The sequence below is a fragment of the Pongo pygmaeus genome, chromosome 4 (genome assembly GCF_028885625.2).
Source record: "Pongo pygmaeus isolate AG05252 chromosome 4, NHGRI_mPonPyg2-v2.0_pri, whole genome shotgun sequence".
Lineage (NCBI taxonomy): Eukaryota > Metazoa > Chordata > Mammalia > Primates > Hominidae > Pongo > Pongo pygmaeus.
In genome coordinates this window covers 35,875,892-35,902,468 of record NC_072377.2, presented here as the reverse complement: position 1 = coordinate 35,902,468, position 26,577 = coordinate 35,875,892, and the positions used below count along the sequence as shown (strand labels likewise).

Here is a 26,577-nt window from a genome sequence, read left to right as displayed (position 1 = left end):
AGTTTTGCTTAATCTCTGACCCCCACATTTGCTCACTATTTTTGGAAAAATTTTATTGAGTGCTTATCAATTACCAGGCATTGTGTTAAGTGCTTTAACTAGTTTATATCATAGAATCCTCACAATCCATTACCCCTATTATATGGTTCAGAAAATGAACTGACTATTATTATCACCGTTTTATGGATAAGAAAGCTGGCACACAGGGAGGTTTATTAAACTGTCCAATGTTGCAGTGCTTGTAAGTGGTGGAGCTGAGATTCACCAGTAGCCGGACACTCTACAGCCTGTTAGTACACTTCCCTCTTACACATCTTGTATGAAGAAAGGAGTGCTATGCTCTTCTTCACTTTAGAATCCACTTCTCCATGCATAAGAGTGACATGGCTTTTAGCTAAAATTTTCTTCCCTTGGTGAGAAAAAGGAATAATAGAGCATACATGGTAGTGTATCTGCAAGATCTGCCTTGGACATCCCCTTCCCTCCTGCCTAAGTCCTACCTTCTGTTGCAATGCTACAGCAAACTTGCTAATTTACCAGAAAAAAAAAAGGGTGTGAAGCTTTGAAATCCTTGCCAGGTGGTTTTGTAAAGGAGCTGTGCCTCATGCCTCATCTTTTTCTTTTCCCCAAAGGTCTAATTTTTGAGACATATTTGATTATTTGTCAGACAAGGGGACATATATTTATCTGAACAGAAGGATAAAAAACTAAAAACTACACAAAACAAAGTCCTCAAATACCAGCTTCTCCCTGAAGGCAGAGAGCCTAGACCACATATAGGTGTCCCTTCTACACATTCTTTGATGCTACTAATCATTAGATTATATTGTCCTGTTTTATCATATAATAAAAAATTGAATATGTGTTTATTAAAATATTTCATGACATATATTCTTTTATTTTTTGTCAATACTTTACGGTTCTAGGGTTTGACCCCTCTGACTAGAACTAAATCATGTGCTTCATAATGTCTGGCTGACTGCTAAGCACTTGGCATATGTTTAAGAAAATTAATCTCCTTTCCTAATTGGTTTTCATGATTTCATATCTCAACCTCTTTTAACTGAAGACCTTGACATTAGTTGATCTGCCTCTGCCTTTCATACCTTATTTGGGTCTAACTTCTCCTTTGCTTTTTTTGTTTTTTTTGAGACGGAGTCTCGCGCTGTCTCCCGGGGCTGGAGTCCAATGGCACGATTTCGGCTCACTACAACTTCCGCCTCCTGGGTTCAAGCAATTCTCCTGTCTCAGCCTCTCGAGTAGTTGGGAATACAAGCACCTGCCACCATGCCTGGCTAATTTTTGTATTTTTATTAGAGACAGGGTTTCACCATATTGGTCAGGCTGGTCTCGAACTCCTGACCTCAGGTGAACCACCCACCTCGGCCTCCCAAAGTGCTGGGATTACAGGCGTGAACCACCATGCCCAGCCTCTCCTTTGCTTTTTAATCAGTCTTTTTGCAGCTCTGGTTAAAATAGACCCCTATTTTTGCAAATTCTAAATGTTACTGTATTTCATTTAAAATTAGTCTCCTTGTAGTTGACATCTACTGCCTTCATTTTCTTACTCAGGCATTGGGCTACTTGTCAGTCTTCCATATTAGGCCAGTTGCACTATGCCTGGGGGCTGCTCACATAACGCTGGTGAATAAAGGAATAAATAAATGAAAAAATAAAGTCTCTTTTTGTTAAAGTCTCTTTTTGTCTCTGTCTCAGAGACAGACGGTACACATTCAGAACTCTAGGCTATAGTGGTTAAGCTAGATCATTCAGCAGCATGGTTTTTACAGGAGTTCAAAGGCAGAAGTAGCTACTGCTGCCTATGTGAGTCAGCATGAGGGTTAGCCCAGAGGCTTTTGAAACTGAACTTTCCAGGAAGAGAAGCAGGGGAAGGGTATTCCAGGCAAAGGGGAAAATGGAGCAGCTGTGGAGATTTTGAGATTGCATGACATATCGAGGGAGCATGGTAGCTCATGGCTGTACTCTCAGCACTTTGGGAGGCCGAGGTGGGAGGATCACAAGCCTAGGAGTTCAAGACAGAATAGGCAACACAGTGAAACCTCATTTCTACAAAAGAAAAGAAAAGAGAAGAAAATTAAAAAAAAACCAAATTAACCAGGCATGCTGGCAGGCACCTGTAGTCTCAGCTACTTGGAAGGCTGAGGTGGTGGGGGTTGTGTTGAGGCTGTAGTGAGCCATGATTGTGCCACTGCACTCTACCCTCAGCTACCCGAGTGAGACCCTGTCTTACAAAAATTATAAAAAATTAAATTTAAATTAAAAAGTAAAATTAAAATTAAAATTTAAATTTAAAAATTTTAATTTCCAATACTGATTTTGCTAGTTTTGAAACAGAATTTTAGTTCTATGGACAGATTTTCCAAAAGATATGACCTTGAATTCTGAGTATATACTTTCATTTGTCTAATGTAAGTTGTCTGGCTTCAGGAAAATACCTGTGTGTTTCATTCTGAAGACACATTTGAAACTCTACTCATAAACAGTTTTAACAGGTCTAAAGCCTTCTAGATTAACTACTGCATTTCTGCGATCTGAATCTGATCTAGTGGAAAGAATTCGCCCATTGAAAGAAGCAAAGGCAGGTGGGGGCCACAGTCCTCTTTGCTGTAATCCCTATATTTTGCCACTTGCTGCGATAATTCTGTCAATAACACCTATTCTTCTGTATCACTCCCTTCTCTAAGAAATCTTTCTGTGTTTCTTGATTTGGGTAAATGTCAGACTAACTTAGACAATTTTCAGATCAAAATACTTACCTGCAAATACATAATATTGTATTTTTATAATTTTCTCAGACGCACTAAGCCTGGAAAAATCCATAGAACTTTCTAGTTACTCCTTTCAGGCAACTAACCACTCAGGTGCCCTTATTCCTGCCTCTGGGTTCTTTGAGGCTTTGCAGAGAGACTGACAGTGCCTGCCACTGTCTCACACATATAGCCTCTTCCCTGCTCCAATCCATTCTCCATGACACTTGGCTCTAAATGCCTTTGAAAATCCTCTCCTACATGTCCTTTGCAAGCCACTTGAGACTTCACAACCTGACCACAAGCTCTCTGTGGTCCCATCTCCTGCCTCTTGTTTGTTCACAGTTCCCTCGATATGTCATGCAACCTCAAAATCTCCACAGCTGCTCCATTTCATCCCTTTGCCTGGAATACCCTTCCCCTGCTTTTCTTCCAGGAAAATTCAGTTTCAAAAGCCTCTGGGCTAACCCTCATGCTGACTCACATAGGCAGCAATAGCTACTTCTGCCTTTGAACTCCTGTAAAAATCATGCTGCTGAATGATTTAGCTTAACCACTACAGCCTGGAGTTCTGAATGTGTACCCTCTGTCTCTGAGGCCAGTCATTAAATCCATCTGTCTTGGCCGGGCGCGGTAGCTCATGCCTGTAATCCCAGCACTTTGGGAGGCCAAGGTGGGCGGATCACGAGGTCAGGAGATGGAGACCATCCTGGCTAACATGGTGAAACCTTGTCTCTACTAAAAACACAAAAAAATTAGCCGGGCGTGGTGGTGGACGCCTGTAGTCCCAGCTACTCAGGAGGCTGAGGCAGGAGAATGGCCTGAACCCGGGAGGCGGAGCTTGCAGTAAGCCAAGATCGCGCCACTGCACTCCAGCCTGGGCAACAGAGCAAGACTCCATCTCAAAAAAAAAAAAAAAAAAAGAAATCTATCAGTCTCCAAAAGGGGTTCAAAGAAGGGGTCCTTGTCAGCTTCTTAGAAGAATGTTACAGGCCTTGAACAAATAAATGCTGCCTCTTTTGAAGAAAAAGAGAGGGTGTAGAATTTGCTAAACTATATTCTCTTCAGGTAGCTTCTCAGCAGACGCAAAAATAGCTATGAACCAAATCTCTGCGGGCATTTCATTGAGTACCGATAGGCTTACAAGGAAAAAGAGTTCTTATGGCTTAAGTGCGGACAGAGGAACATTGCTAAAGTATTCTAGTTTCAATAGAATCCAAATTGCTTCCATCAGAAAAAGGCTATCTTCCTTATGTACTTGGCACTTGATGTTTGGAGACAAGATGTACCTACCCAGAACTTACTGGAGTACACAAAATGAATGTTTTTGTTTGGAATGCTTGTACTCCCTAGGAAACCACATTACTTTATGATTTAATTCTACCAGGTGGTGTACATTTTTTTGGAAGCACTCGAGGGTAATATTGCAAATGCCTACTAGGGTATTTCCATCTTCAAGAAACCAAGCTAACATTTTGGATAATAGAATACTTTGTATCAATATTGTATATTATATACTAATATGACATTACTATAATTATATAATCAAGTCACAATGGCTTATATGGTTACACTTAAATTGCACATTCTATGTGCTATACTCTTTCTAAGCACTTTACATATATTAATTACCTTAATCTTCATAACAACCTTATTTCAATACACGGAATAAGTATCATTATTATTCTCATTTTACAGATGTGGTAACTGAAGCAGAGAGAAATGTAATAACTTGTCCAAGATCATATGACAGTCATTTGACAAGAGGTGAACTTGAGAAAGAACAGTTTGACTCTAGCCATCCCATCATAGACTGAGGTGGATAATAAGTGAATTAACATATGAAAATGTTAGCAAAGGGTCTGATACATAGTGACCATGCCAAATTGGCTATTGTTATAATTCAGAAAATATTCACTAGATCTAACCCTGCCGGGAGATGCTCATAGGAATGATTCTTAGGATAGGTAATGGAAAGAATGGTTTGCTGATTCATTAGCTTTCTTTTACTCATACTGTTCTTATGCTTCTAAAGTATGGATCTTTGTTAAGTGGCAGAAAAATGCAAGTGTAATCAACTGTTTCATTGCATTTTGCATCATCTAATTTGATTATCATGTATAAAGTGATTATTTTTCTTGTATATTTGTATCAATCATATTAATAAATAATATTTTATGTCTAATCATTACCTTTACGAAAAGAGAGGTAGAATCATCATAAGTGTCAGAATTTGACCAGAAAAGGAGTGTTGAATATGTTACAATATATGATGCTTTTCAATTTTATGTTATCTTTAGTAAGGGCTATTTTAATGAAGACTTGTTTTCAAAGGGATTAACCAATACTTAGCAGAAAACCCCTTAAGCTTTAGTTCTTTCCATTTACATCTTGATACTATCTAGTCACAAGTATTTAAAGCATTCAGTCATTGTTTTAATCAAAGATGAAATAATAATCCAATAATTGTATTTGTGTGGCATGATTAAAACTTGCAAAGTGTAATTTGGTAACATCAGTGCTTTTTATAAATCAGCTACAAAATCCTTCCATGGGCCTGGTAACATAATGGCTGTTATATGCAAATAAATATGTATGCTTCCCTCCCAAAAAAATCCATCTGTTTTAATATATTTTAGTGAACTTGAAAGTTGCATCTTAGATATTATGGATTGCATGAGCATATATGAAACAATATAGGAAAATGTTTATATTTTTTGGCATAGAAATATTAGCAAGTTTGAGCAGGAAGTTCTGCAGGATCACACATTTGAAACACACCATGTTCAGCCAGCTCCTCCCACTTTCAAACCTGCTATCACTCACTAACATTGTGTTTTGAAATTATAGAGTTCTAGGGTAAATACAATGGAAGGTATCATAAAGGATTGTTTTCCATTTCTTGGAAGAAATACAACAAAAGCCTTCATTTAAAAGATGGATGGGTGTGTATCATGTTTCTTAAGTGAACAATTGCCAAACCGGGGTAGAAAAACCAAAAAGTCAGAGTATACTTTGTGGGGCCAGAAGAGATGGGGAAAAGGGGTGAGTGGCAGTTAATGGGTTTCCTCAGGCAGGACCATTGTCAATGTTTGGAGCCGGATTTCAAGAGTATCAGTAGAGAACCTCCAATTCTGTGACTCTGGGATGCAGAAAATGGAGTAATACTTTTCCCTGTCCTCTATAAGGATAGCAAGAATAATAACAATGAACATTACTCCTGTCAATCAAATTCCCAACACTTATTATTTTAGATATACCTAAAAAAATGCAATACATATTTTTTCAAATGGTATAATTGTGCTAATAGAGAAAAGAGTTTAAACTCTTTGCCCATAGAGCATACATAACTCACTTTGAATCATCACAATCCCCAAATCCTACCGTATTGTATAGCGTTATAAATTCTGTGGTAATTACAACTGTTATTCTTGCATATGGGTTAATTATCCAGCTTGGGTGGGCAGAGATGGTTCCTCACAGAGAGAAAGCCTCCTCTTCTACTCGCCTGGAGTTCATGCAGTTGGAGAAAGAAAAGCAGAGCAGTCTCCTAACCATTTCCCAAACATCATGCTCCTATCCTCACGCTTCTTGTCTACAGAGTTTCCAGCAGCTGTTCCCCTAACTGTAAACATTCTCTGTAGCCTTGCCACAAAATCTCTTTACCCTCTTCAATTTCTCCCTCCAAAATTTTGCTCCACAGACTTTTCCCTGACCAATTTCAGGGCACACTGATGCTTTGCATTCTTGAGCACTTGAATAACATTCACACTGTGTCCCAGAAAGAACTCAAATAGTTGTTCATATTTCCTTCCTCTTTGCTTGCCTTTTCAAATTAAACTCTCAATTCCTAGGGCAAATGGTTTCCTTTTACTCTGCTTTAAAAAAAATAAAAATAAAAAAAAAAAACTCCATTTCTCCCTCCCTCCCTTCCTTCACTTCCTCTCCCTCCCTTCTTATTTCTCCCGTAGTCTGAAAACATTTATCTGTTGACATCTTTGTGTCCCAAGGGTTTCTAGAGTTAATCTTCTGAGACACATGTCAAGTTATAGTTGCTATTTTTTAAAATTTATTTTTAAACTTTTAGTGGAAATATGAGCTCTGGATTTAAGGTTGGATCCAAGAAAGTATTATGATTAGCATCATGGATACTAGGGTCCCTGCTGAAAGATATATTACAAGTGGATGATAATTTTCAAAATCCACTTCTATCTATTCAAGTGTCCCCAGATGCCTTTAGTTTTTACCTATTAATTGAGTGATTTCCTCCCAGTCAGCAGAGTGTAGGATTAAAGCAAACCACATGTCATGTTTAGAATCCACTTACACATATCTTTTTATTTTATGTGTAAAATAATGGCCTGGATAAAATGAAGAGAAAAAGCACCTCTGAAGAGGGAAGTACAAAATAACAGGGCATTGTGGAGCTCGCACTATGTTGAAGAGGGTGCACTCTGTCTGACTAAAGGACTGAAGGAATTTCATGGGCTGATTTGTAAAGTCGAGATTTTTTGTACCTGCTGATGGCCATGTTTCCTTCGTGCCCAAATGCTGCCAAACAGCACCTCTGTCCCTCCACAGCTGAAGTGTGGGCTTTTATACCTTGGAGCTGTAAAGCCTGCTCTAGCTGATTTGATGAGCTGACACATCAAAGCGCAAAGTTCACCCAGGCACACACACATACACCAATTTCACCTATTGGGCTTGGCAAGGAAGCTTTCGGACTTAGAGTAATGATCTTTTTACTAATGAATATGACGTGAATTTCTAGAAATACTGGACTTTTTTTTAAAGTAACATTGTATTAATACTGAAGTCAGTTGACTATGCTACAGGGAAAAGTAATAATTTCCAAATAAGTAGTATATGTTGAAAGATAAAAGAAATCTGCTTATGAGAGGCAACTTAGTTCAGTGAGAAGGGGCAAGAACTTTGGATCTGCAGAGTTCTGAATGATATATGACCATAGGCAAAAAATCTGCTAAACTCCTCTGCGAGTCAGTATCTAGACTTTTAAAGTGGAGATGACAATCCTATGTGATCTGTCTGAATTACTTGTGCTATCAATTGACAGAACTCATTGAAGAATATCTGGAAGTAGGAAAAGCCTGAAAAACAAAAAGCCTGTGCGGATGCTGTAGGTCCATGCTGATAAAATGTGAAAGAGCTAAAATTGTTGTGTGCAGAAAACATTTACACATACATATGAACAAACCAACTAATCAATTAAGTGAACATTTTCTAACAGCTTATTTGATTCTGCTTATGGTCTACAAGCACTGAGGGAAAAGGCCAACATAAAAGGGAAATCTACTGCCTGGTCTCCCCTCACAGAAACACAAACTCATAATCTAAATATAAAATCTAAACTAGAAGTATGCACAAAGTCTTTCTGTAAGCTTCCAGGTGGAGTAGTACTCAAATATACAAACTTGTCAGCAAGGAGCAGGGAGGACAGGAGAGAGGAATTACCAGGAATGAGGATCACCACACTGCTCAAGCATTATTCACAGTGGGTCCTGCTTATTTAATTAGGGTTTATGTTGTATGAAACAAATATTTAATAAACTAGAACAAAGCAAGGGCATGTTTTAGTGCCACACGATCCCATAGAGCTGATTTTACTTGTTGGCAAGTGATTGCCGTCCTGGTTAATCTTAACCTTTTTTTGTGCTCTTTTCATGATAATTATTTTTCCTACCTTTAGGTGCCATATCTAAGAACTGATCTCGAAGACTGTCAAGCTGTTCAATGGTCAGGGTGCCATCTTCCTCCTTTTCTACAGGTGGAAGACGTATCGGTGGGGGAGGATCTGGGAAGACTTTTATATTGCCATTAATGAAGAAGTCTTCTTGGCTTAAATAAAGTTCATTCTGAATTTTTGTAGATGTTTCAATGTGATAGCGAGCTACGTCAGTTAATTTTTCTATACTGAAAGTGGTAAAATGGATAGCGTTAACCCCATGAAAGATACTATTAGATTAATAAAGTTTGCTTATAAGACATACACACAAAAGTAAACACATTATATAGCTGTTAGACAACTCCATCAGCATGCTTATAAATTTCAGTTTGTCCCCAAATCTATTTTGTAAAAAGGCAGGGTATAAATAAATGCAGATTAAATAGAAAATGCATGCTTATTAAACAGCTAATAGTTACACATTTTACACAAAACTGAACTTAAAGAGAACCTATTAAATATAGTTTTTATTAGTATTAGAATATATTTTACTATGTAAGCAAGATTATATCAAGGGTTATATTTTATTCTAAGTATGAACCAGAATAAGGTTATATGGCATAATACTCTGTAAAACATGACTATTAGAATTACATTTATTTGGAATCAGGATGAATTATAAAGTGAATCAAGTTTGATAATGTATTTCTAGAAGAGTGGCTTTTCTCTATCTCTGTCAAAGAAGTTTGATGTTATCTAAAACAAAGATGTCAGAATAGCCTCTGTTGCATATAATCCATTGAAATCGCTTTGCTATCTTCATGAAGCATAACAATTCCTAGCTAGATCACATGGTAAAGCAGCAACAGTTGGGAACCACTATGATGCGGTAGAAAGAGTACTGGAATCCGAGTTCTCATCCTAGGACACTCTCTAGCCACAGATCCTGGGCTCTCTGAATTTCCTTGTCTTTGCAATGGAATCAACAATGCAACACTCCTTCTCTTATGGTTATTAATGTGAACTCATATACGGCAAGGATTTAAACTGTACTGGGGGTATAGTTAATGACCTTTTAAAAGCTATTTTAAAGGCTAGAGAAGTTTTATACATGAATAAGTGCACTATTGCTGTATTGAAGAAAGGATCTTGTTTATATATTACAATGAAAGTGAGCATCACAGAAAAATGCATATTTGATCTGATTTTATATAATTCATAGGCACCAAATATACCATATACTGAACATATAACTGAAAATTTAAAAAGTAGCATTAGTTGCTGTCTTTCAAAAGATACTCTAGAATTCAACTCCAGAATGTTGTCTTTGTGAGTGTCCATGTAATACCAATTAGTTTATGCTTTAGGATGGTTGCGTGTTCGGGGACAGAGGAGGTCACTGGATAGCTGCTGAGTTTACGTGAGTGAGGAGGGACTCCAAATGTGGATTGAGACCCAACCATAACCCAGCACGATACTCTGTAAAACATGACTAGTAGAATAATACCTTTACTGGGCATCAGGATACTAAAACAGATGCGCGCCACCTAGTGGAAGGTTACTAAGAGTAATCTTAACAATGGAAGGAAAAAAGTGCCAGGAAAATAAAAACAGGATTTGAAGGTCAAAGGGATCTGCCAGCTATTTATTTATTTATTTATTTATTTATTTATTTATTTATGTATTTGTATCACATTTCTAGGTTTTAACTTCTTGTGGCCACAGTTCATGACAGCATCTGTAGATTCACAGGGCAAAGACATATACGATATAAGTCTGAGAAATATGAGTACATCTGCTAAAATATGCATTTACAATAGATGGCCACATGGATGGGAGCCATGAGTCCCAAAAATGAAGAAGATAGACTTTCATTTGAAAATAGCAGGCAGAGAACAGAACTGAATATTATTACTGTGTGACGCTGATAAGTAACTGACTTGGTTATCCAGTAGCAAAATGATTTTAAGTATTACCGCAGTAAGCTTACTTACTTATGTTTGTGTTTGCATTTTTTATTCTGTTTAATGTTTGTTTGTTTGTTTTACTATGGAGCAATAGTTCTAAACAACTAGGCTGAAGACTTTACGGAAGAACTTCACTATGAGACAAGGACCAGAGAAAACGAACCGTAACAGCTGCTTTTTACATGACAGTTGTTGCTTCTAAGAATAATTGCCTTTTGAATACTGTTTGTGTAGCAACTTCTAAGTTTTCAGTAAATTTTATTGTAAACTGTAGTGCATCTTGGAATCTAGATCGAGGGTAAACTTCTGAAATAGCCTGGCTGGAGTGTTTCCTTGTATAGATGAAGCCAATGAGACCCAGAGCAATCAAGCATGCTACTAATTTGTGGACAAGATGGGGCTCCTGGTCTGGGCAATCATGACTCACTCTGCTGAGCTGCCTCTTTGTACCTTTTAAGGGTGAACTAACAGGATGAGAGTCATTGCCCCTCAGTAGCAATGAAAGTCTGGGAAGTCTTTGGAACTCAACAGAAAAGTAGAACTTAGGGTTGGTCTTACAAGAGAATCAGTCTAGCTGGTAAAACATTCCAGTGAATGACTTTTTAATCTCCCCTTGATTGGCTCTGACTGATAATAAATCTACCACTGGAAAAGTATCAAGCATTGTTTTACTTCTGAAAACTATTTTTAAATTACCTATAATCCTACCTTGTAAAATAAGGTTCTCATTGATTAGTATGACAGCTAAACTCATAAATATTGTGCAAAGTTTAATATAGCAATAGAACCCTTTGATGCATGATTTACTGTTAGAAAAGAGTTAATACAAACATGATAGTAAAGCTCATGTTAACTGTTTATACACATGATTTCCTAAAAGGCCAAAATTTATATTTGTAACTAATTTAAATTTGTAAATACCTTAAAAATCTTCATCAATTTTGGTACTTAGAATACACAAAGCATATTTTCAGAAAGTCATGTAGTACTTTACCTGGCCATTTCATTCAAATACCTCTCACCAAGCCATTTTTCCATGAGTTTATATACATCAACCACCTTTGTTACTAAATCTTCAAGAAGAGCCAATGCTTTTGTCTTTATCAGTTCAAGTCGAAACTGCGTGGCTATTTCTATTTGCAAAGAGAAATAAGAATGTTTTAACATATTGCAGTGCACGCATTTACTAATGAACAGATTCACTTTGAAACCACTGGTGCTTCAATTTGTGAAGCTTTAGGTGCACGTTTAATATACCAGAATAGATAAAATAATATCCATCTCACTGAAAAGCAAAATGTAATATGTGGTAGAGTCATTTGAGAAATTATCTGAACCAAAACTATAATTGAGCTTTTTATCTATTGCACTTTATAGCAATCTACTCTTTGATAAATGAAATGTGAAAACACACATAGGTAATTTCTGAATTTTGAAAAGGGAGTGGGGACCTTGCTTATCTCCTTACTTTAGAACCTGGGGTGGCATTGCCATTGTATTTCTCAGCACCACTAAAATCAGGGCAAACTCCATGTGCCCCCGGGCCTATTACTGATCCTGGCACATAATTTGGTTGGTGGATTTTATCTCCAAAATTTTTCCAGTTTCTCTTTTTGGCTTTTTTCATCATCATCGCCTAGTTTGGGTGCTGATTATCTCTCAAACTGTTGCAATAGCCTCAATCCTACTTTTTCTAACTTTCTTCCCCCACCTCAAATCCAAATCCACCTCCACACTATCCAGAGTAATTTGTCTTACCTGCAGATGTGATCATAATAACTTTACTGCTCATAATTTTTCACTAGCTCCCAGTTGCCACCAGGGAAGAATCGAACATTCTTGGCAGTGCCTAGATAACCCTCCATGGTGTGGCCTCCCCATCTCCCAGGTCGCTCCTTCCCAGAACATGCCTCATGCTCCTAAGCTACTCACAAGCCAATATGCCTCTTACCCCTCTCTCTGCCATGGCATGTAATACTTCTCTTCATTCTCACACCAATTTTTCCCCTGGAAAAACTTATCCATAGCCTTCCAATTCCGCTCAAGAATTAGTTCCATTGGTAAGTCAGGAACTCCCCTCATGTCCCCTTTGCCCCATATGCCCACCACCAATATCACTTTTTTTTTTTTGAGACAGGATCTTACTATGTTGCCCAGGCTGGATTCAAACACAATCGATCCTTCACCTCAATCTCTTCAGTAGCTGTGACTACAGGCCCAGCTGTCAACAGGTCAACATGCAACAGTGATTGCATTTCTCTTCCTTGAGACTGAGTTTTATTTTTTGTTTCCGTTTATACATATAAATGTGTGTCTCCAGCAACTATCACAGGACTTGGCACAGAGTGGAAAGTCAATAATCATTTGTTATATGAATAAATGAATTTTGCTACACTAAGGATCATGTACAGAATGGACTGAAAGATGAAGTGTACTGAAAACCACTGAAATCAGATGCAGGGCAGGCAATAGGGGAGATGCATCTGTCCTGGACTCGCCTGATGCCACAGTCTCCCTGTGTTCAACCAACTTCAGACGTTATTTTTGGGGTTATAGAAGTGGGTGGTAGTAAGATGGGGAGGACAGGGAGAGAAAATGAGAGAAACAAGGGATGGAAAACATCTTAATAGTCACTGAGTAGTTAAAGGTGTCTCAGCATACCCCACGCCACATTTTTGTGGTTTTGTCATCTTGTATATTGACCATGTTTTTTTCCCTTAGGATATGTTTGCTCAGTTTCCTGATCTTTTCAGATATCATTTAGAATTGCATTACAAGACAATTAGGAGAGCCATAAGGAGAATATGTTTTGTGGAGTCATTGCTCCTATAGAGAAGAACACCCCTGAACATAATAGATATATGACTGGCTCTCCTATGGCCTTTGTTCCCAAGGACTCATTTTCAGGGCCTGTTAGCCTTTAGTTAAAATTTATTTTCCTAATGAGGGACCGAAATTATACTTACTGTAATATAAAACCACTTACTTTAGGTAGTCCCTATCTAAACCTGTAAAATCATACGAACTTTCAACATTTTGTTTTGTTTCTGTTTTATGAGATTTTAATTACTGCTATTGCTTTTTCTAACCCATTCCCAAATTATTTTTGGTTCTTTTTGAGATCCTCCCATCAGTTAAGACTGATTAGGTGATGCCAAAACATCTGACTCATGCAACATTCAAATCTAGTCCTCATGTGGTCAAACGAAAACAGTCAACTGAATATTGTGCTTTTCAACCTCTTTGCTGTATGTTCTCACAGACATCATAGTCTGAGGCAATTGATGAGCCAGTTGTGGGCTGTTTGGCTACTGGTCTCCTTTCTACTGAAAAGCATCATCTTAGTCGTTTCAATCGCTACCTTCAAATTGCAAGGCAGCAAGGTGTTCTTCTTTTATTTTGACCCTCAGTTCATTTTTCCTTTCGATTTCAGCAATTTCCTCTGTTGTTACTATGATAGGAGTTGCTTCCGCCATAGGTGTTGATTTACCTGAAAGGGCAATGAAACATGCTGAGTAAACTAACAAAATACAAAGATGTGCACATAGTACTTGGACAGAATGAGCACAACGCAAAATTTGTTAAGCTATAAACCTCTAGTGATTTGGAAACAATGAAACCTTGGTCCTCCCAGCGTCTGTGATGAAATATTGAATTTTTCCTTGAGAATTCTCTGTATGGTTCCTGGGCTGGACTCATATAAAAACACATTTGTGTAGTATAATTAAAAAATAAGGTATGTAGCAAGTGCAAAGATGGTTACAGTTTCCAAACATAGTGAAATCCAGAGTTTGGGGGCAGAAATTAGCAAATCCCAACATAGTGCTGACCCCATTAGACACCTGCAGAATTACCACTCCATAAGGGATAACTTCTATTAGCAAAGTGTTTCCTAGATTTTCACCAAAAAAGAAGATACGAGAATAACCTCAAGAAGATGTGGGTGAAATGCAGGTGATGGTCAAGAATCTATAAGCTCTTTAAATATGATTATTATTTTTTGAGACAGTCTTGCTCTGTCACCCAGGCTGGAGTGCAGTTGCATGCTCATGGTTCAGTGCAGCCTCGACCTCCCAAGCTCAGGCAATCTTTCCACCTCAGCCTCCCTAGTAGCTGGGACTACAGATGTGTGCCACCACACCCAGCTATTTTATTGTATTTTTTTGTAAAGACAGAGTTTTGTCATGTTGCTCAGGCTGGTCTCGAACTCCTGGGCTCAAGCAGTCCACCTGCCTTGGCCTCCCAAAGTGCAGGATTACAGGTGTGAGGCACTGCTCCTGGCTAATTTAATTATATTTTAATTAGAACTTAACTATAAGTACATTAGTGATTATATCAGAGAATTAGAAAATATAAATTTGTCAGTACTTATCAAAGGATTTACCCATGGGCTATGGCAATATGATTCTAGTTGCAGGGCCCATTTACATAGCTCTATTTTCAGTTCAACTAATTTTTCTTGAGGGTCTGACCTCGAAGGGTTCAAATCTTGTAAAGAAGATACTGTAAACAAAGAAATTGTAATATGTTGCAATAATAGATGTATATGTAAGTTTCAGATGAAGGAGAGATTAATCTCTCTGGATTTCTGTTTTATCGTCTGTAAAATTAAGGGGTCAGATCCCAACAGTTATTCCATTAAAGTCAACAGAAGCACTTCCCTTATTCCTGCCCCTTGAGATGGACTAAAGTGATGCATTCTTTATCAAGGTAATACTCTTCCCTTTCCTTCAAGTGCCACTGACCCACTCCTTCCTCCATCCTCAGTGCTTTCCTTTAACTCCCATTCCTGGCTGCTTGAATGTTCTCCATCTAAGAAGCATCTTCTATGCCCTCGGAGGGAGAAGGGAGACCTTGTTCTTAAGGTACTTGTACCTCCCCTATCAAAGCACAATGGTCACATGTCTCTCTCTACTGCAAGACTATAGCTGGATTAGGGCAGGGAGTGTGGTTGTGATTTTTGGTTTTGTTTTTAATTTACTATTGTGTTCTTGGCATCCATCTAGAGCATTTCACATAGCAGGTGTATAATAAACATATCACAGACAATCTATGAGTGGAGTGAGTTCTGCTCATTTGCTTCCCAGGATTTCACTTCAGAGGGGGAGGGTAATGTTGATGCCAAAGCTATTCATTCCTAAGGTTAATTAGGGATCTCTTTCAAGATGTATTTTCTCAACTCTTTGTTTTCCCTCATGCTACTAAGGCAGGGATTTAGGCAGGAGGCCTCCAGGAGAAAAGGAATTGCTTCTGAAACATACACATAGCTTTTAAAAACATAGCTTTTAAACTTCTTTGTTACTGCAGTGTTAGCCTTTCTGCACAGACTTTTCAGATGACATAGTACCATCCTGGAAGTTCTTTTAACATTTCAAAACTGTCTTTGAGGTTTATTTTGCCCTGGGTACATCTGGCTATTTGGTTAAACAAGTCAGGTGGGCTTGGTATGCAATATGATTTGCCACTAACACCACAAATCATAGAAGCCTGGGTCTCTAGTTTAAACCTAATGAGTAGTATTTTAGTGGCTTTGAGGCTAATAATGTGTCTAGTTAAATGCTTGTTTTCTACCAAGGAGAGGTTTAGGTATCCAGGGTTCTGAGTGCTAAAACCATAAATACCTTTGGGTTTTTTGTCTTCCTGTTTTTTCTTGAGTGGCTCCTTTTTTACTTTTTTATTTGCACCCATCTGAGGAGATTTTTCTTTGGGGTCTGCTGGCTGGTTTTCTTTTTCTTCTTCCATGAGCCTCTGATGAATTTCAGCAGCCACCTGGTTGCATAACAGCAATATTTCAGTTAATGTAGCATTTATAAAATATGGTAACCATTTGGATGTAGTCATTACTAAATTCTGTTGAAACCTTAATCCACTGTAAACAATTGTGCCCATGTACTCGAACTTTATAAAACACACTCCACCATGTTTTATTTAAGTGGAAACCTGGCCCTGTCCCAAGATGCGGCTTCCCTACCACCATCTGTGTGGAGGCTGCTCACTTTCTCAAGCCCCACCTGCAAATCATCCTTATGTTTCCTCACTGCCACCTCCAGAGTGTCACAACTCCATGGTTATGCAAAAATTCCTTTCTTTTAAATTTCAGACACACATTTACACTTCTCAGTTCCTTTAATCTCTTGACTTCCAATCCAGGGTATTTCTCTGTATCAGTGTTCCTTAACCTTTTTTGATAACTATCCCCTACAGAGTTTTTTTTTTACATTTTTTTCTTTTATTTGCATTCATAAAATTTTAATACTGCAGAAGCGTATTTGTTTTTGTTCTGAGTGTATATTTGTGGTTTCTTCATACATATATTCATCACCCTCGGCAACTGCCAATTTTTGGGACTGCATGCCCTGTGTTAATTGGGTCATGGACAGTTGAATCCTGGGCTTCTATTCTACTTGAGCACTAAATATCACCCCCAAAAGCCTGAGTATTTGTGAGGTTGACCCATTCCACAAGCTAACCCCAAGGTTCTTAGCTTCCTCTGCTGGGCTGACTTTCAGCTCCTTTCCATTCCACCAAGCGCCTTTTTTCATTCTCACAAGTGTCCTGGCTTGAGATTAGTTGTTCTGTCACCTCATTCTAAGTGCTGAATGGAGAAGCTCTGTCCTTTCCCACCCACGGGGTCAGGAACTGCAGGTATCCCTCCACCTCTCCTCTGTGGCTGGCTCTGAACTTAAGGCAGCAGAAAAACCTTGTCTCATGACAACACAGATGAACATGGAGGACATTATGCTAAGCAAAATAAGCCAGGCACAGAAAGGCAAATACTGCATGATCTCACTTATTTGTAGAATCTCAAAAAGTCAAAGCATAGAAGTAGAGTGTACAAGAGTGGTTACCAGGGGCTGTGATGGGTGAATAGGTGGGACAGGGAAAGGGGAGATGTTGGTCAAAGGGTACTAAGTTTCAGTTAGATAAGAAGAATAAGCCCTGGTGATGTCTTGCCCAGCACAGTGACTATAGTGAATAATAATGTACTGTATATTTCAAAACTGCTAAAAGAGTAAATTTTCAATGTTCTAACCACAAAAATAATAAGTGAGGTAATAGATATGGTAATTAGCTTGATTCAGTCATCCCACAATGTATACAGACATCAAAACTTCACAGTCTACTTTATAAATATATGCAATTATTATTTGTAAATTAAGATTATATATATGTACACTTTTGTCTTGAGGCTTGTGTCACTGGGGTTGTACTTGCAGTTAGAAATACTGGACATTTTGCAATAAGTTCAACTGCCCCTGGCGAGGCGAAGGTTATTTATGAGTGTCACCCCAAGAAATGAGAACCCAGGAAAGAATCCCAAAGGTAGAAACAACACACACACACACACACACACACGTGCGCACACACACACACACAGATATTATGGAGGCAGTAGCAACACAGGGTTTAAAACTCTAAAATCTCAATAAAGCAATTGGTGAAAAATGGGGGTTATTGAGGGCTTATTTAATTATTTATAATTTCTGGGGAGAATGGGGTGAGGGGATGAGAAGACAAAGATTAATGAAGGTGAACAGAAAAATGAATAAGGCATAATCTCTACCCTCAAAGACTATTACAGTTTTGCGGGTGAGATAGACCAGCCAGTTCCTGCCTTCTCCAAAATTCTGCCAGACTGCATAACCCATGGCAGCATGTAACTGTTCCCAAGGGTTCTATGAATGTTAAATCTTGCCCCACCGTCCAAAGGGGCCTCATGCTTCCCAGAGCTAAACCAGTCCTACTTCTTTGTATTCTTCATAGCTTTGAGTATCTGTGCTGTGCTCAAAGGGGATGCCCAGTAGGTGCTTAATAATCAATGGACTTTCTTTCAAAAGAATCATATTCCACAGAATGCACCCTCAACTTCTTCAATATCAATAGAATCTTGGAGGAATACAGAAAGGTTTCAGAGAGCAAGCAGATTTCTTTGTGTGTGTGTGTTTTTTTTTTGTCTTTTTCTTTCTTTCTGCCTTTGCTTTTTCTTTTCTTTCTTTTTTTTTATCAGATGCCCTTTTGATAAAAATGAATACCAGATACTGTACTTGCAAGTTCTTAGTAAAGCTGAAAGCAGACTTGCTAAAATTCTTCCCCTAAATTGCAAGCAATTCAATTTTTAATCGGTTCCTGCAAAGCACTGTAAGTTAGCAATTTTCTTCAAAATTGGAATTTTCTCCTTTGTAAACAACTTTGTGATGATGATAATTATCATAATTACCTGCATAATTATGCATCATAATTGTCTGATTTTTTCTGGTCCACTTCCCTCAAAGACCTCTGGGTTGCTATCAAAAATTAATGTAATTCCCAATTCATTCAGCAATCTAGCTTATAAAGCTGGAGAGAACTTTAGACATAATGCCTTGACATTGTGGGTGTTAAAAATATGACTTGTTTCTTTGAAATCACTGCATACCTGCTAATTATAAGAAAGTTTTGCCAAAAATTAACATAGTCTACTAAATGGAGAGCTCCTGGTAAAGCTGCTGCGTAGAAAAAAGCCTGTGTTAAAGTGCTCTCATTTTTAGTTGCACTAATCTCAGCTGGTGCTGTTTGCCCCACAGCAGTTTATCTCAGCTAGAGTTGTTTGCCCCACAACAATTTAGTGAATCACACCTGTTTCATTAGAAATTCCAAGTTGCCTTAAGATTGTGTGACATCAAAGTCAAGCAGTATTCAAATATGATTGTTAGTAATATTAATTACTAAGCAGTCCATTTTCCTACGCTTTCTATAAGATTTTTAAAAGTCCACAAGGAAAAGGGTACAATTTTGAATATATTTCTTAACATAATAAGTTAAAATTTATAGTTTCTAAAACACTTTACATACATTATTTCATTGGATTTTTTCAGCCATTCAATAAAGGAAAGGTAGACTATCTCCAATATTGCAGATACAGCACTAAAGAATTTGAGAGTTTAAGTGATTTTCCTAAAATCATATCAGCTTAATCAAGAGGCATAGCTATATGATCCTCCCTTTCTAAGAATATACTATTTTTCGGTGTCATTTTCTCAGGTAATTTTAATGGGATTCATAAGACTTGTAGATTGTGTCTATGTTGCTCATTTAACAATAAGAATAACTCATTTTTTTCTAGAGCTTCTACGTCTGGTTTTCCACTTTCTGGTGCTTGGTACTTGTTGTGGTCTCTGCTATGATCATTATTATCACTAACGTCATCACTAATATTGACATCAGCATCATCAGCATAGCAGCAGCAGCACCTCAAGACTATATTGAGGGCTTATTATTATATTATGTTTGATGTGGGCATTATGCTAGGTCCAAGGTATACAAAAAGCTTTAGAATCTAGTTAAGTATGCAGACTAACAACTAACAAGATACAAATTACAAAACAACAACAACAGAAACCTGGATACTAAGAGCCAATGGGTAGGAAAGACAACAACTGCTATGAGAATAGAAAGAGCACACGATTACAGATGGCTAGGACTTGAGGAAAGAGACAATTAACTGGTCAGGAATCAAGATAGAAACTAACGCTGAAGACCTAAAGAAGGTCAAGGGTGTGAGATTCTATGATGGCAAGTGGAGATCATCACACTAACCCCTTCTTCTCTTAGGTCAATAATGAAAAATCATTTTAGTATCCTTATACACACCATATCCCATTTATAAAAAATTTAATACTTATTTTCTTTCATCTAGTTCATTTTGCCCATTTAAATTTAATGTAGTTGTAGATACATTTGGGCTATAAATCTGTCATCTTCTCTGTACTTTCTATTTGTATTGCTTGTCCTGAATATTTTTTCTGCCCTCTTTTCTTTGCTTCTTTTGGATTGAATATTTTAAATTTCATCTTCCCCCCATGTTAGCTTGGAAATAGCACACACTAAATCACTTAGTGGCTACCCTAGAAATAACACCATGAATTATTGACCACATAATAGACTTTGAGGAGCCACTAATTCATGGTGTAATTCCTAGGGTAACTGCTAAGAGACTAGTAACAGAATACATGATGACCAAACTTACACAGGGGAAAAAAAGCAGAAAAGAAAAGACACAGAGAAGATGAAAATGAAAGGATGAAAAGATATGACATATAAACAATTTCTAAAAGTAAATTACAAAACAAAAGCACTATATATACAGAAGATTATTTCATAATAAGAAAAGGTTCAATTCACCAGAAAGATTTAACAATTTAAAATCTATATTTTCCCAATTTCATTGTCTCAAATACATATAAAGCAAATTGACCAAACTACAGATGATCTTATTATAACTCTCTTCATAATTTAAAGGAGAAAACAAATGAGAAAAATAAGATTTAAACAAAGATATGTAATATATATTTAAAATACAAAATAAAATATCAAAATATTTGTATATAAACAATGAAGTGCAATATGTACACTAAACACTTAAATGAATATATTTCAAGTACACATGTAACATTTCAAAAACTGACCATAAGGCAACTTCAAAAACTTTTATGAGACTATGTTCCACAAATAAAATGTAATCAAGCCAGAAAGCAGCATATTATTTTGAAAATTAAAAATATATTTCTAAAATGCTTTGAATTCGATGATAAAAGTAACATATTAGAAACTTTGAGATGAAGCTAAAGTAAGTCACAGAGGAAACTTTAGAGTAGCAAATGTGTATGTTAGAAAAAAAAGACTGGATACTAATAAACTATGATCTATCTCAAATCCCTAGGGAAAGAATGGTAAAGTAAACCCAAAGAAAATAACATGAGGAAAAAAACGATATTAAGAAAAGAAAAAAACACACATAGTAAAATAAATGAATGAAGTTAAAAGTCAGTTATTGGAAAGCCTGGTATAATTGATAAACATCTGGCTAAGCTGATTTAAAAAAAAAGAGGAAAAGCACAAATAATAAACATCAGAAGTGACAAAGTGAACATCACATAGACACTGCAAGTATTAACACAAACGTAGGCCATTTTAAATAACTTCATACCCATAAATTTAAACATTTAGAAATGGAAAAATTCTTAGCAAAGTAATATCTACCAAAACCAACTCAAGTTTTTTCTAAGAAGAAACAAACCCAGAAACACTGCATAATCTATTAAAGATAATGAATTCTTGGGTGGGAGAAGGGCAACAAAAACTCCTACTACAAACTTCCTATAAAACTTTAGTTCTAGATGGCCTCTTAGTGAATGCTACCAAGCATTTCAAGAAGAAATAATCCCAACTTCCACAAAATTTTCCAAAGTATAGAGAGGAAACACATCCAGACGATTTATGAAGCTAGTATTATCTGGATGCTCCAAGCCATCAAAGATAGCATGAGAAAGGAAAATTACAGAACTCGCTCACTTTCATTATCTCACTCAAAGACCAAAATTCTAAACAAAGTATTAACAAAACAAACCCAGCAATATTTAAGAAAGATGATGTCTCATTAAAATGTTGGACTTACTCCAGGAATGTGATGTAAGTTTAACATTAGAAAATTGGTCAATGTGATTTTTCATATTAACAGAAAATGCAGAAAAAATTATATAATAGAGGCAGAAAACACATTTGAGAATATAATTCATGAAAAAACCTCTCAGAGTAAACAGGATATGAAAAGGAATGCTCATAATCTGATAAATACTGCCTTAAAAATCAGCAGCCAACATTTTTGTGAATCTTGACAAGCTGATTTGAAAATTAATATGGAAAGGCAAAAAGTTATGAAAATCCAAAATGTTCTTGGCAGATGAAAAGACGGGAAGATTTGCTCATTCAGGTAACAAATAAATGGTATATTGGTGTGGTGTTGGTATAAGCATAGACAAATGGAGCAATGCAACAGACTTACACATAAGTGGTCATCTAATGTATGACAAAGATGATAGTGCGGTGAAACGGTGAAAGGGTTTAGCACTACCTATGAAACCCGAGGTATTAAGTATAGTACTGTCTACTAATTTTGAAGATAGCACACATTGCTAGATGTATACCCAACAGTTATCTATGCACATGGGTACCAGTAGACATGTACAAGCATTCATAGCAGCAGTATCCATACTGACACCAAATTGGAAACCCAAAGTTATTATCAAAAGCAGGCTGGTTAAATAAATTGTGATACATTCATATAATGCAACATAATACAGCAACAAAAAATGAACAATATAAGATGAATCTCACAAAGAAAGTTGAGCAAAAAAAGACACAAAAAAGACAAAAGATATGAGTCCATTTATCTAAAGCTCAAAAGCAAGGAAAACTACACATCGGTGTTTAGAGCTATAGACTTGGGTAATAAAACTCTTAAGAACATCAAGGAAATGATTCCTAAAAAGGCAATATGGTGATCCCCTTTAGAGAATTCGAAGTGGGTTAGAAATGGGAAGGAGCAAAGAATGACTAGGTAGGTGCATCCCTTATTCTATTTCTCTCCAGGTAGTGGTGCCATGAGTATTTACTTTAGGTGGGTTAAGTCATGCAATTATAATTCATGCATTTTCCTTATGTATGTGAAAATCCATACTAAAATGTTTTTCAAAAGAAGCAGAAACAATGAGAGGAGTTATCATTGCTTCTGAGGGGGAGAAAAGAAAGAAGTGGGGAGAACAAAAGAAAGAGAGGGAGGAAGAAAGGAAACACTGAGGGTGCTTGTATGAGAAGGTCAGAGAAAAAGAAGCCTGAAGGCAGAGAGGCCAAGAAGGGACTTGGAAAGTGCCCAGTTGGAAATTTTGTTTGCTGTGAGATCTGTGATGCAAGGTCCTCTTCTACCTCTTTCACAAAATCTTTTGGAAAGTTAATGCTGCTTTCTGTTTGAATGCGATATTTCATGGAAACTCAAAGAAGGCTTGGCATGTTGTGAAAAGAGAAGACATCTTGGTAGACCCAGGACCTGGCAGATGAGGGAATAGCAATTGATCACCTGAGTTAAACTCTGTGTGTATCTTCTTCATGGTGTGGTACTTCTGCTTGGATTAAAGTTATGTGTATGCCTCCCCTTTCCCTTTTGATTTGGGTAGAAATGATACAAGCTTTGAAATCATATAGACCTAGGTTCAAATTTCATTTGGATATTTACCTGCTAGGAGAACTTGGGCAAGTTTCTTAGCCTTTCTGAACCTTAATTCTCCATCGTAAATTGGATAATAATAATACTTACCCCATAGATGACTTAGGAAAAATGCGTAGCAGAGGGGTTGCCAACTAGAGCCCTATAGGCCAGACAAGTGATTTGCTTGACTCTGCAGAATATTTTTTTAAAATTTTTATTTCATTTCTTACACGTTAAAATTAGTAGTTTTACATAAAAATCTGAATGTCTGGCTTTTCTTGGAAAATTGGAAAATCTGGCCTTGCCAGACCTCATTTTTAAATGGCAATTGCATGTGCCCCTGCAAGCAGGAGTGTGACTTCTGCTTGGCCCCAGACCCATCCCTCCTGATTGTCTTACACTTGACCCACCTCATTAACATTTCCTGACTGCCTTTAGGCCCTGCACGTGGAACCAGAGCCCAGCACAGAAAATAACCTAAATGTTGGTTCATTTGTTTCATGATCTCAAATATTTATTGACTGAATCACATTTCTCTATTTCTTTCAGAAAAAAAGTGTTTTGAGGGTAGAACTTTCTACAGTGCTTGAGAACGTTGTGTAAATTTTCTACTTATAGCATATTACCAACCTTGGTACTTAATGAATGTGTATTACTGACAGAAAATACAACAAGCACTGCTTACCATGTGAGATACTGCTAAAGAAGCCTGCTGCCAGGTGTCCATGACCAGCTTTTCATCAGCCTCAAAGGTGGACTCAACGTTTTCTAGGGAGTTATCCATCTTGCCCTTCAGTACTGATTTTGTTTTTGGTTTGGGTGTAACTGTTTCCAGAGAAATGGATATTCGAGGAACTAGAGGAATTCTTTGAGAAACAAACAAGCAAAAGGGATATAAAAATTTTGCTTAACAAAATTCTGTTTTTGTGACCATGTTACTTTGTAAATTTTACTGTCTTGGTTTAATCTCAACTTTCAAAGTTTTCCTGAAAGAATTATTTTAATGGAGAAGAGATTATAAAACACTGCATTCAAATTTTTGTGGTCTAGAACATCTTGTTAATAAGAAGAGACTCAAAGAAAACAACAAAAACCCATAATTTTCAGACTTAATTCTCAGTAATTATAAAGCAGAGGATTAGACAATGGCCATTATAAAGAAAAGCGACTTCGGAATTTGTTCCAGAGCATACACTTCCCGTGAAGAACAAATAAAAAGTCAGTCATGAAAAAGCAAACCAAACGAAACTGGGCATCACTTCTCTAAGGTGACAAGTATCATTTGGCATCCCGGAGGGCACAACTGAAGGTAGGACATGACTGTCCATGGCCATACCACATTGAACACACCTGATCTCCTCTGACAGTAGCACATGACTAATACTAATGAGAGGTCTGAAAGGGGGTACTGCACAGAGGCAGCTAAGTTTTGATGGTGGGTGGGGGTAGCCTACAGTACCACCCCGACAAAGGTTTTCTCTTTGTTTTATAAAGTGCTGTGGGGACACAAAGTTAAGCTCTCCCTCCCTCTTCCCTTATTGCTGCTCCTGTGTAGAAATTTTTGAGCTGCCTCTGGGAATATGTTTTCCTAGAAGGATCCCAGGATCTCAAAGGTTAACAGAAGCAGGGAAAGATCTACAAGGTAGAATGCTTGTTGTGACTGGAATCCCCCTTTAGTAATAGAAAGTGCAAAGGGCTATCAGCTTGGGGAAGAAATGAGAAGAGAACAGCTCCAAGGATGCCTTTGTTGAAACTAGAGGAGGAGAGTCAGAATCAGTAATCTAGGAACAAGCATTTGGTTTTGTAGACTCAAGTTGCTAGAGAACAGAGCAGTGATTCAGAAAAATGAATCACTGGTACAGTAGCATAGGCACAGTCTACCATGCCTAAAAAGGCAGCGTATTGAGGATCTGCTACTCATCTACTCACAAATTAAATTACATTTTAAAAATCAAATAAGGCTAAATCACTGTCACTGCAGTTTGACTGTGATTCATGTGTTCAATAAGTTAGGGTAAGGCTTGTGTGATCACTTCCAGATGTTCAATACAGTACAACATGTATTTTTCAACGTCTTGCTTTGGAGGACAGCAGTGGTGGCATATAACTTAGAAAAAGAATTTGCATTTAGAATTTATTTACTGGAAAAAACTCTGATGTAGGTAGCTCTCTCACTATTAGTAGGTATAAACTTGAGCATGTCATTTGACTTTATGAGTTTCAGTTCCTCTTGGAAAAATACAAATATAATAATTATTATGATAAATATTCATTATTAACTAAGAGTTATTACTATCATTGTGAATAATCTTATGATACTACTACTAATATTATTATTGCTATAGGGCTGTTGGGAAGAATAAAGTGGACAAAATATATGAAAATTTTTAACATTTTTCTTGTTTCCCTTTATATATGACAGGTTGATAGGTCAGTTGGTTGATGTATTGATTGACTGATAGTTCCAGTAGGTACCCAAAGCTGTGATTTGAGGCTAAGACTGGTGCAGAGTTATTCGCAGGAAATAAGAACTGGATGTTCTTTTGCCGGTTTCATTCTACTAACCAACATCAACAGCTTACCCATTATGCCTAACTTGCTATTGTGTGCTGAGAACAGAATGTACTGCCACTCTAGACATTGAAATTTGGCCTCTTTTGATGGTTCTAGTGGTTTATACTGCCTTCGGATTTTTTTAATTGTTTTTAATCTCAAAGATCTCTTTCAGCAGCTTGCTGAACATTTTCCTTCTATTTGTGTCAAAAAGAGAGGACACATTTTTACTCTTAGATATTCTTGTGTACACATGGGCCTGACAGGGATGTGATGGGAGTAGATGGAAAAAGCCAGGAGAGAACAGAAATGGGCTTTGGATCACTGCATAAAATATTGTGTTCAGGCCATCTCAAATTCTTTTTGGAACAAGAGAGGGTAAAAGAAACAAAGCAGGAACATACACTAGGTAATAATCTACATTTATTGAGCATTATTGGGACTCAATCTCATCTTCTGATACCACAATATGGTACTAAATGCTTTGTAGATTTTATTTTCTGTAATCTTCACAACAACCCTCCTTTACAGATAGGGAATCTGAGGCTTGAGAGAGATGGAGTGACTTGACAACAAATAAATTGT

At 37.2% G+C, this 26,577-nt stretch overlaps 1 protein-coding gene across 2 annotated transcripts in view; it reads right to left on the bottom strand.

Moving 5' to 3' along the window:
- SPEF2 (sperm flagellar 2) overlaps positions 1-26,577 on the bottom strand; it is a 202,500-nt gene that overhangs the window by 27,328 nt on the left and 148,595 nt on the right. For both annotated transcript variants that reach the window (XM_054487035.2, XM_054487036.2), the window contains 5 exons: positions 24,125-24,305; positions 16,040-16,187; positions 13,780-13,908; positions 11,413-11,551; positions 8,470-8,699 (listed from right to left, as the gene is read on the bottom strand). In XM_054487035.2, the coding sequence (XP_054343010.1) occupies positions 8,470-8,699; positions 11,413-11,551; positions 13,780-13,908; positions 16,040-16,187; positions 24,125-24,305 (827 nt within the window). The remainder of the gene's footprint in view (positions 1-8,469; positions 8,700-11,412; positions 11,552-13,779; positions 13,909-16,039; positions 16,188-24,124; positions 24,306-26,577) is intronic.